The sequence below is a fragment of the Dermacentor andersoni genome, chromosome 6, assembly GCF_023375885.2.
Source record: "Dermacentor andersoni chromosome 6, qqDerAnde1_hic_scaffold, whole genome shotgun sequence".
Lineage (NCBI taxonomy): Eukaryota > Metazoa > Arthropoda > Arachnida > Ixodida > Ixodidae > Dermacentor > Dermacentor andersoni.
This window is the reverse complement of record NC_092819.1, coordinates 44,177,053-44,189,213: the sequence shown is the minus strand read 5'-3', so window position 1 is coordinate 44,189,213 and position 12,161 is coordinate 44,177,053. Positions and strand designations below refer to the sequence as shown.

Below are 12,161 nucleotides of genomic sequence, written 5' to 3'. Positions count from 1 at the left end.
AGCTATGCGTTCGTTTACACAGTGCGTTTGCTGATTGCACAAAATTTGACAGCAATAAACGGATGTTCGTCAGTCTAGATAGTTCACTCAGAAACAACGCAACAGAGGTTGCTTTTCTCGTCGCTCCGCAAAGGCCACTCAACCGCTACATTTGCTATCTTGAGTTTATCGAGAAGCTCGCTTTACTAACAACTTTGAAGGCTGTGTATGAAGGCCGTGCATCGCGATAAGCTCATAGACGACATCCGACAGACCAGTAAACGGCCCAGTTGAGAGAAAAGCGCTGCAACCAGCAGTTTTGTGCAACCGTATCCCACGAGCACTTTGCGGTGACGTCACCGAGGTGGTAGAAGGCTCTCTCTCCCCTCGAAACGAGAAAGGTGCGCGTAGAGCGTCGACTTTCAGTCAGGCGATTGCCGAGGCGACCGTGCAGTCAGGGTCATCGTGAGAAGCTGCGTGGAGCTATGAGTGGCTATCTGGGCAGCTTAAGCGACCGCCAGCAAGCTGCGTTAGACCAGGTGAGTGTTTCATCGGTTCTTATTATTCATTTATTTATTTGATTTGAAAAGATATCTACACTTGGCAGGAAAAAGAAAAGCGAGGAGCAGGCTGGCAACCACCACTAAAAGGAGTACAGCGCCTGCCTTCTGTTTAGAAAGGAGGAGACAGAAGCATAGAAATGGAAGATAGGAAGGAGGGGAGCAAACAGGAAAAAAATGAGCAAGATGACACTTTTCAAGAAATATAGCAGAACACACGTAGTACTGATCACGCACAGTAGGGCCCGTCACAGCAAGAGATACTACTAAAGAATGTTAAAATAGTGTGGATAGTAATTTGAATGCAAAGAACGTGGAGCTTTCAGCCATCGCGTGAAAACGCCGGCTGCTCGCGTAGCAGGATTTTTCCGCACGTGTAAGCGGGGCTTTTATTAAGCCTATAACGAACGTCGGAAGAGGAAAGTCATCTTTGGGTTGGAGCGATTGTTTCCTTAGCGCACGTTTCTTTATGCCTACAGGCAACATGCAAGAACGGGGTACCTTTGGCTTGCAAAATTCATGAAAATGCACGCGTGAGAACAGAAGAAAAAAAATATATAATGGGAATCGAGGTTCCAGTTTCAATTCAACTTTATGAATTTGACGAGTGAGCCGTTCACTTAGGGACATCAATGCAAAAAAAAATATATGAATTGTGTCGGGTGTATTCGTGCGAATTTTTAAAACATAAAGCTAACGCCGCATGCGAAACTTGAGCAATCCCAGATGGTGGAGGATGCGTAAACATACTGGATCAAACCGGAACGCCTGAAAGCTTACACATGGATGTCGGTCTAAATATTTTCCTAACTTTGCAGTTTCGCAATGCGGTGGAGGACGTGCGGAGGGCCACGGACACGGACGCATTCCTACTTCGCTGGCTGAGAGGTAAACCAATGTTGTGTCGCGGGTCGCACGGGTCTGGACCATCGTAAGCTGAAGAGTGGGTCAGCGCGTTTCTGGAGAAGCAGTTGACAATGATAATACTCCTTTGGTAGTACTATATACGCGAGCTCAGGAGACAAGTCACATAATGAAGCACAACGTCCCCTTTGACTACATAGCTGAGACATAGCGAAAGAAGAAATGGTAGCGTTAAAACGCTGGATCGAGTGCACAGTCAAGACTATAGCGCTACGCTTCCAACTAATGATTTATCTTTAAAAAAAATGAAAACGCCCCATTGAAGTGGAAGTGCATCCCTAGGAAGCACCTCACGAAGATAAGAAAGGGTTAAGCATATGAGGCTATCCTAATATGGCAACTATTAATTGTTCATCACATGACAAATATATCTCATTATGTAGCAACTTTTGGAGAGAAGCTGCAAGAAATAAAAGCGCCACCTAGAGTAGAATCGGGGCTTGCCCCGGGATACTGTTTCGAAAATAAACGTTTGTTCCACTTCCTTCACCGACAACTTCTTGAGTATAATTAAGGAGCATGATGAGTCGGTGACCCACTTAAGCGTCACGGACCTTACGATACTGCACTAGTTAAGTTCATGACGTTTATAAGCTCCATTAGGGAACAAGTATGTATATTCACTGGCACGGCCACTTTAGTCTAAGTCAATGAAGACGTTTACATGTCGCACGCTAAAATGCCACCGCAGTGGCCTTAAATTAAAACGGCGACATTGTGTTCTGGAGGAGTACGCCATGGTCACTGAGCCATTTTGGTCATTCGTCGGATGATCAGTCAGGTGTCGTCATTAAAAGGTGAACAACACTTGGTCGACCATATTGGCGTCAAAGAGTGCAGTTCACCTTTGCAACGGCGAGCGAAACCAACTACGTGCAGAGAGGAGAAAGAAAGGAGAAAGACAGGGATGTTAATTATAACATAAGGTCTGGTGTAATTGAGAGAACTTATGACAGATGGAGAGAGAGAGAGAGAGAATGAAGAGGAAAGGCAGGGAGGTTAAGCAGATATGAGTCTCCGGTTTGCTACCCTACACTGGGTATGGGCGATATGAGGTTAGAAAGATGACAGAGGAAAACGCTAAAAAAAAAAGACACACACACGTGGAGACACACACACAAAGATGGAAAAATACGTTGAAGCTATGGTGTCTCCCCGCTACTTTTGATCGCGCAGAAATATTACCCTCGCTTTATTAGATTCACTCGTCAAAAATACTTTGCGATTGGAGCCGGGCGACGAGATGCTGACAAAAAGAAGAAAAAGAAATGTCTCTGTTGACCAGCTCCGCACATGATAGAGCTATAACGATAACCATTTAGTAAACAACCGGTGACAAAATAATGTGCAAACGAAGCGCAACACTAAACCAACATTCTAACTTCGGATCGTTAACTGCAGCAATAACACGCCGTTTGGCTGCCTGCTTTTTCCCGCGACACACGGTTTGTGTTTTCTTTTTATCTACTCAGCCAGCTTCAAGGCGCGATTAAACCAGAGACCTATTTTCCTCGTCACAACACGAACCGCCAAGTCGCTAAAGCACGTCTTTAGTAGCAAGGTAAGTGGTTATGAAATCAAAAAGCATTGTGGAATCGTAAGGTGCATGTCGCACAGACGTGGAGACTTCGGAGCATAAGTGTTCGATCAGTGAGTCTTCTAGTGAAGGTACTCTCGTCCCAGTTGGATGCGACGCAACCGGTTAGTTGTCTCTTTTTTCTGTCATTGCTCCATGTCAGTCGCCTTGCCTCTTCGTAGAAAATATGCACCGCTTTCCTTGAAAATTCGCCGACGATTCCCAGAGCACATGTGCTCGAACACGTCTGCAACATACGCGCTAGAATGCGCTATGCGCCAGCAAGGATTGTGCGGTGCTTCTTCGCGACACACGATTATCCTAGCGCGCACATGCACGAAGAACTATGTAAAGGGTAGTGCTGCGGTCGCTGATCAGTCATGCCCCGAAGATATTCTAGCCCTAGAATGTCTTCGACTTGGCGGTTCGTGTTGTGACGAGGAAAATAGGCCTCTGGTCTAATCGCGCCTTGAAGCTGGCTAAGTAGATAAAAAGAAAACACAAACCGTGTGTCGCGGAAAAAGCCAGGCAGCCAAACGGCGTGTTATTGCTGCAGTTAACGATCCGAAGTTAGAATGTTGTTTTAGTATTGCGCTTCGTTTGCACATTATTTTGCCACTGGCTGTTTACTAAATGGTAATCGTTGTATCTCTATCATGTGCGGAGCTGGTCAACAGAGACCTTTTTTTTCCCCTCTTTTTGTCACCGCCTCGTCGCCCGGCTCCAATCGCAAAGTATTTTTTACGAGTCAATCTAATAAAGCGAGGTCAATATTTCTGGGCGATCAAAAGCGGCAGGGAGACATCATAGCTTGAACGTATTTTTCCATCTTTCATAAGTTCTCATGACATGACTGTTCTATCCTAACAACCTTTCACACCAACATAAGATGAAGCATGCGGGCGAAGCAGTGCCAGTTATCATTCCGTTATAGGCAAGCAGAAGTCCGCGTCCCGGACCAGGACGAATTTTTCTTCAACTGTGAGGCTTTTCTTTTGAGGAACCCGTATGGGTTTCCTTTGTAGCAATTGCTACGAACGGGTGGATGTCCGATTTTCCCTTTATTAATTACTTCTCTCCACCTTGCGCGTTTCCGCGGAACTATTACGTCAAACCCAGACTGTACAATAATTTGTTCTCTTTCTCTCTCGCTCACCAACTCGTAAGTTGAAGATGGGGTTTGAACTTCTGCTGGACACCGAAACACCTAGAGGAATGTAGCAGTTTGACTGCGGAGCAAAGTTACCTGTGTGCTTGTATATCCTTTACCTCGTGCTCTTTGTCTGTAATCTGAGTGACATAGTTGCCAGAGTTGCTGGTTATACTTTCACTGCGCCATATTGTGTCAGGTTCATGCTGAAGCACATATACGAAAGTTTTCAGTTACAGAAATATTACCTCTCACTTTCTATTCTGGTATTCGAACGAACATCAAGTTACAAATGTATACTCTGCTTTTAACAGCGTCGTGTAAAAAAAAATAGTGAAGCTTAGGTGTCCCAATCAGTGGCCTTACCTCTATTACGTCACTCGCATGTGGTGGTCGGTGCGCAGCGCGGGACTTCGACGTGACCAAAGCGGAGAAAATGTACCGTCACGTGAGTACCACTAACTGCCGTCTTGCCATAATGGTACGTTGAGGGTCTTACTGATATCCCCGTCAATTTGTGGGCTCGGCCACCTGGAGCCAAAGCAAGTGTGCGGAAATGGTGAGATCTAATCGCTACAGAATAATATTAAGGCGACAGCCTTAAGTGGCTCATACCCCCGATGGTCTGGAAAACGCGGCGTGCGGTACAGAAAATCATGTGAGCTCGCCTTGCTCCGACACGGGCTCGTGCCACTGCTCGCGCATTCGTCGTCGTCTTCTTCCGCATCTGGATCCGATGCTGCTCATCAAGCAAAAAAAAGGCAAATTAAATTAAGATGGTGTTAATTTAGGCCCTTGAACCCACGACCTTCGGTGGGACAAAATAGGTATTAAGCAGTAACAACGCATTCGAATGAGAATGCCAAGTAATTTAATTAATGTATCCTGAGTGCGCAGACATTCGCCTTCACCGTCTTTGGCGTATGATAAAGTGGCTGTAAACTTTTTTTTAAGAAAGCTTTCTCGGTAACTCATGCTAAATTCAATCTCACGCCAAAAGGTTTTTTTTCCTTTTGCAGAGAGAGATATATATAGAATTTTTAATGGCGTAAAGGTGCAGAGGTTGGCCTGAGTGAAGTGCCTCGAGCGTGGTACTCAACGTCAGGGAAGGGATGAGGTGGAACAGCAGAGATAGTATGTGAAGAAGAAGGAGGGTGGTGGTATGGTGAAGACGATGATGAGGGCTGCACAGGGCACTGTTCCTGTGCAACGTGTACATGCACAATTCACAGCACAGGACAATGATCCTCTCGGGTAGAGCTTGTTACTGCAGTGTAGCTAGGAAAGTCTGTTTATAGCTTGCATAATTTTTTTCAGCTGTTAGCGCGACTGGCGAATTTCATTCAGACAGTAGCAGTTGCAGGGAGTCGATTATATGTGGCAGCGCGGTTTTGGTGAGAGAGTTTGGTGCGCTGACGTTGCTCGCGCTGGCAGAGTTACGCAAATAAAACTAAGTGTGTGCGAGTATTCGGAACTTTGCAGTAATGAATCCAATATTGCCCTATTCGACTCTGTCCCCGAATCGAATAGCCACGATTCGAATATACGAATAGTTTTCTAATAATTTACGTCGTAGACCGTACCCGAGCAAACGTGAAATTGACGCGAAAATGCTACGCTTTTCATCATATCCCCAGCGCACCCTGCGTCAGTGAGTCAGCCAAGCTTCTCGCCTAAACACGATCACTCGCGATAAAAAGTTATTTAGACATGGAATTCAACAGTAGGTATCGCTTATTATCTGACATGGATGCAGCGCCTGTGACCTCTCATCTTATTAACTCAGAATACGTTTCATTGCAACATACTTTACATAATAGTGAAACCATCTGCTGTGACAATTCGAACTAGAGTAACAGGGTTTTTCATTTTTCACTCTGCCGTTCCCGCAGAACACACAGATGTCTGGTTGTGACTGTATATCGGGCATTTATTGATACATAAGGTTACCTTTATAAAGTCACAATGCGTGACCACGTATTCTTTAAAAAGTCCCGAGTTTTTGAACAATCTTAGTTGTTTCTAATGCTCCCTTTGTGCTTTTAATGAAGCATGCTTTGGAATGTGCAGCCTAATGACAAACTTCCTGTTGTGAATACCAGGCAGTTAAAATCGTTTAATATTAATGGAGACAAGGTTGCACAATATTCGCAAGCTATTCGAAAAATACTCGATAATACTTGATATTCAGTGTGACTTGATTCGCTTCTGCTACTGTTCAATTCGTATTCGGTTGGCTTCTGTCGGTATTCGATGTTCATTTGATTCGGCTTCTCAAAATTTCTTTTAGCACGTATGTAAACTAAACAGAAGAACTATGGAAGAAAGGAACACGAACATAGTATATATCCTTTTACGTCAGAAGGCGTAAGGAAATTAAATAAATGGAGTGCGTGCTCAAATTGACTGTGTGTCAGTGGGCAAGACGTTGGATAACACCAGAGAACGTATAATCATTTTCCTACCAACAATCCAACAAGTGGACAGAAGATGACTAGATACATGCAGTAAGTACGAGTGATTACCTACTCCTGCACTATGCTCGCTCAATGTCAGTAACCTCAGCGAAATGAACTCGACATAGCTGCTAAGCTCTTCACGTCGCAGTAGTCTCTCGAGTATGTTGATATGAATAAATTAAGATTACTTTATTTACAGGTGGGTGGCAAATGTTCGGACAACTTTTTGAAGCAGAACATTCTTATTTGAATCACTGCAGTTTAATTTATACCAAAAAAATGAAGAAAAAATAAAACTGTCTGCCAACTCCATTCAGTCAGCGTACCACTTATGAAGCAACGACGCTTCCCTGCAAAGGCTAATGCATGTTTGCTAGGTATAGCCATAGCAGCAATGCCTCACCATTTCACGGTGAAGCCAGAAGGACCTGGTCACCTGCAAGAGTCGTTACTGCATGCAGGCTCCGGCAAACGTACTGCGTTCGAACGCACTGGCGTATCCGAACCAGTCCTGCGGATGTATCGTGTCTACATCGTTAGCCGAATCGAAATGTTATACATAAATCAGTGAATACGATGATAGCTTATTTGTTGTTCTCAAATGGCACGCTCACCCGAAATGTGTGTGTTTGTGCGCGTGTGTGTGCATGTGTGTGTGTGCGTGTGTGCGTGTGCGTGCGTGTGCGTGTGCGTGTGCGCGTGCGTGTGTGTGCGCGTGCGTGCGTGTGTGTGCGCGTGCGTGCGTGTGTGTGCGCGTGCGTGCGTGTGTGTGCGCGTGCGTGTGTGTGTGCGCGCGCGCGTGTGTGTGTGTGTGTGTGTGTGTGTGTGTGTGTGTGTGTGTGTGTGTGGGGGGGGGGGGGGGGGGCGTGCGTGCGTGCGTGCGTGCGTGCGTGGGGGAACAGGGTGTTTGTTCTTGTTACGTAAAGGACGTGATAGAGAGATGCTTAATGACACGGCGAATTATTGAAATGATCGTTAAGAGCAGCATATAATTTGAAACAATGCGATATATGCGTTTAATGTACTTTACGTTATAATTATCTGACGCGACGCATAACACTATAATTTGGATTTACCACCTTCAGCTAACCCCTGCGCGCAGCCTGTGGCAGCGGAACCATGGCACAAGTACGCCATAAGCTTGGCTTAATAGATAACTAATATAATCACATAGGCCCGTGTTCACAAAAGAAGTCCTTACGCTAGAATTGCCCTTAAGAGTAGTTGTCGGTCAGTCATGATCCAATGGAAAGCAGCAATTGCCAACGAAAAAAACTTCGTGCATCGGGACCTGGTTCATGCAGCGATGTTTCACACAGTGTAAATATTAGCTACCAATTATGTTCTATTAAAAGTGAATGCACGATGCACGATCTGTCTCAGCGATCTTGAACATCTTGTTGTTCCAACGGCAGCACCTCGAATGGAGGAAAGAGAATGGACTGGACGACATTCTGCACAGTTATGAGATGCCTGAGGTAAGCACGTTCCATTGGCCATAAATTATACGAAGATGTACTTTGCCCATGTTGTAAAATTGCATCTAATAAAAGAAAGCTTTCGGTTCCTTCAGCTGTCATCCGATACTTCTTGCTGCATATTAAACAAAAAGGAGGTAAACATTGACGAAACCAACTGAACAAATGCGATGATGAGACACGCGATGTCACCAGAAGTTTGAAGTTGTGTTTTCATACCTTTTGTCTTAGATCGCGTGGCGCTGCCATAGCACCATGCACGATCAAGAACTCGTCGAGTTTTCTATTCTAAATATTATATGTAGGACGTGTGATTGGTCAGTTAAAGAGCACGTGACGGGTCAACACAACGGGAATAATATCGTGCACGCACACATACATTCAACACGTAGCTGTACGCTTATAATATAACGAAGCTCATTATTCTAATTTATGGCTTCATAATGCACACTTGCCACTTCAGTCACTACTTTAGACTTGTCTTATGCGTCTTTATTTTTAATCAAATTGATGTTTCCGTGTGGTGTTCCATGCGCTTCACCCTGCCAACATTTAGCCACCATCAGATAACGATTGTCGTGTCTTTCTTCACACAGCTTGTGAAGGAGAACTTTCCTGGCGCATTTCTGCACCCAGGAAAAGACGGTCGGCTTGTGTGGATATGTCCAATGGGCCTTGAAATTCACGGTAAGCACTCTCTGCTTGCCGCGCATGTGCAAAAAGTAGAAGCAGCTGCTAAACCACGTACAGCTTTATTATGTCCAAAATGCATGATCCGTGCGAGTCCTGATATTTGCTTTCCCGCAAATGCTCATTTGTTCCAGCGATGCTTTCTTTGCTTCTTCCACCGACTTTCGCGTTGCCTTGCCGCCGCCAAGGCGGCAACGGCGGTAGCAGCAGCTGCTGCTGTTGTGGACATTACTCGAGATTACTAAGGTGACATTACTTCGAATATGACCCACATATTCGGCAAAAGCCGCCTTGATTCGCACCATATACGGTGCTTGTTAGCGGTATGCCCGGTACCGGCCAATCGTCCGATAATATAGCCAATAAGGATGACGATGGGGCGATTACGAGGACGTGATGCAGTCTGTGGTGAGCAGGTAACAGATGAACAGATAAGGAACACACACTAATAAAAGAATGCACGCACATAGATATGACAGTAAAAAGCAAGATTTAACACAGAATACAAAATAGTACCATACGTAACATACAAAGCTCATAACTATAAATAATGGAAACAATTGTCGTTACAGTGTGCGCTATTCGGTGCGGCATCTATAGTACTCGTTAAGGGTACCTGTGTCTTCGAAAAAATTTTCGAGTGCGTTCAGTGCTTTTCGCTATTACATTCGATGGCGAACGGCCCACCAATTATGCAAGTGAGAAGGGTCGACGAGTGTCAAGAGAGTGCAATTCTTGTTCATTTTTTCCGTAGTGGTTCCAGTGTTGTCATGTCATAGTCGCCATTTCATTCTTGTCATTGCGTCCTCGTCATCAAGTCATCTTCATGCCGTCGAGAACGTTCCCTCGTCGTCAGTCCTTCGTCGTCATGTGTGGCATTCGCATGATCTAGCGCCACGTGTCTATGTCGAGCGAGGTGGTTCCCAGCGAAAACGTGTACAACTGGGTCGTGTAGTCTCTACTTTCAAATGATGGTTAGGCAGGATGAGCCTTCTTCACAAACAGCAATGGAAGATTCGCTTAAAGAGACCTTATTACCGACAATACAGAGGTTATTGTTTTGCAATTTTATGTTCATTGGATTACGTGTTCATCTTCCACAGCGTTTCTGCAGTTGTTGACACCCAGCGTTGTGAGGAGTCACATCGTCTACCTCATGGAGGAATCGGAATTCATAAAGCGCGATTCCTCAAGCAAGGTGATTAAGATTTCGGTCAATTCATTTATTATTCACCGCGCAAAAAAAAACAACCGATCATTGGGACAACGCACTCTGGATACTGACGAAGCATGAAAGGGAAAAGAATTGGAATATAATCTTTACATTACTCCCGCGCATAAATGAACTCGGGTATTGACCCTACAAGCATCCTGAAGGTATTCTACCACACTATGAAAAATTAAGTTCTGGGGTTTTACGTGCCAAAATCCTATCCTCATTGTGCGGCATGCCGTAGTGGATGACGCCGGATACACTTTGGCCATCTGCGATTCTTAAACGTGCACCCAATGCACGGTACATACACTCCGTTCCATACGTAGCGGCCAACGCTATGCAGGCTAGAGAGACTTCTTGCAGTGGCTTCGTTCACACTTGGATATAGTTGTTGTTTTTTTTTTTTTTTAACCACAGTTGTGCCCAACTCTTTTTCATATCAGCTCAGTATTGAATGAAACAAGTGTTCATCCTTAGAAACAAACACAATATGTTAATGTGTTGTTTTAGATCACTTTTATTTTTGTCATTCTTCTGGGGTTTTTTTATTTGCAACCCCTCGTGAGGAGCTTCACGGGCATGCTCGTGCGTGTGAACGCTGTTGGCGTGTAGCGAAGCATGGATAGAACGCGCGGAGTGATAACCTTTCTTGACCGAACTTCTTGCATAGCTTCCACAGCGTTGACTGCTATGTATGGAACAGAGTACAGCCGCCATTGAAATGCGTCTTCCGGGACCTACAACTACAGAATTCAAATGGTGGTTAAAGAAGTACGAAAGAAAGTAACGTTGCTCGAGCAGATGATAAAACGGCATATAGAAATGGATTCACGAAGTAGTTGCCCTTGTGGTGGCTCAGTGGCTACATATGGCGTCCTGCTGCTGATGACGACGTTTCGGGTTCGATTACCGTCGCGGCATATGAATTTCGATTGGGAGAAATGCAAAAATAAAAGAATGCTCGTGTACTTAGATTTAGGAAGATGTTAAAAAAACCTCAGGTGATCAAAATTATTATAAACCTTCCACTGCGACGTTCTCTCATGAGGACGTTACAGCCCATGAATCAAATCACTCTCGGTGCAGTTTTCAAGAAGAAATTTCTTGTGATCACATGGAAATCCAGTAGGCTTTGCTGCCTTCTTCATTTTCTTTTTTAGGGGAGGGGGGCTGCAGGCAGCTATTCGGCGCCCATACAATAAACAAACCCCATAAACTGAAGAACAAGGCCCAACGTACATCTTTAGAGCGGAATTCCACCTATCATGCAGCAACTCAATTTCGCCGAAGATCCGCATGGCTGCAATGTCTTCTACGTTTTTTGATGCTCTCATACAGGGTTCACGGGGTGCCTTCTGCAATGTTCTGGTTAACCACGATTTCTATTTCATGAAACCTTGTTCACACAGTGTCGCGGCCAAACGCACCTGGTTGATAGAACACTGGACGTTCTTCCTAGTCAACCTTTTTGTTTACTTCAGGCACTCCGCGTTCGTCGCCTCCTGTGGGTGGTATATTTAGTCGAACTTCTGTACCCCACGGCGGATGCCTCTTGGTTTCATTAGGGAATCAGAACGAATTTTTCAACTTCAATGTTCGCGTTTCGAGGAAGGCAGGTGGGTTTTCCTTTTTCTAACGTTAATGCACCTACAATAAACTATACGATGAATTTACCTGTCCTACTGGCGTTATAGAGGTGAATAACGCGACGATATACCGACTTATAACGCTGGAACGCTGAAAATATGTGTTGTCATGTCTCCTCCACTCCTTTTTTTTCTCTCTCTCTCTCTTCAAGACTGGGAAAGAAATACATAGTCACTACTTTGTGGCTGACATGGACAAGTTAAGATTGCGACAGGTATACTCTTGGCAAGGTAAGGAATACCCTAATAAACATTCGAGTAAGTTATTGAGGGATTCTGACTAAATGTAGGCAGCAAGAAAACCTTAAGCTAGGATGAGATGGCCAGGAACGCGGGCTTGCAACGGCAGCAGTTCGTAGGCTCATTATATCTCGGCGCATTCATCAAATCGAAACACGCTACCACTAGCGGTTATCGAGATGGATCTCCAACTCACAAAAAGTAAACAAAAGCCTGAATTGCAGCTCTTGTATGTTCATGTGT

The 12,161-nt window shown here is 44.8% G+C and overlaps 1 protein-coding gene across 1 annotated transcript in view; it reads left to right on the top strand.

Moving 5' to 3' along the window:
* Nucleotides 1-380: 380 nt before the first annotated feature.
* The window catches only part of LOC126521986 (SEC14-like protein 2), a 33,653-nt gene continuing 21,872 nt past the window's right edge, over nt 381-12,161 (top strand). The window contains exons 1-7 of the mRNA XM_050170749.3: nt 381-518; nt 1,358-1,427; nt 4,594-4,637; nt 8,064-8,126; nt 8,723-8,813; nt 9,920-10,014; nt 11,831-11,909. Of these exons, the coding sequence (XP_050026706.1) occupies nt 465-518; nt 1,358-1,427; nt 4,594-4,637; nt 8,064-8,126; nt 8,723-8,813; nt 9,920-10,014; nt 11,831-11,909 (496 nt within the window). The 5' untranslated portion in view covers nt 381-464. The remainder of the gene's footprint in view (nt 519-1,357; nt 1,428-4,593; nt 4,638-8,063; nt 8,127-8,722; nt 8,814-9,919; nt 10,015-11,830; nt 11,910-12,161) is intronic.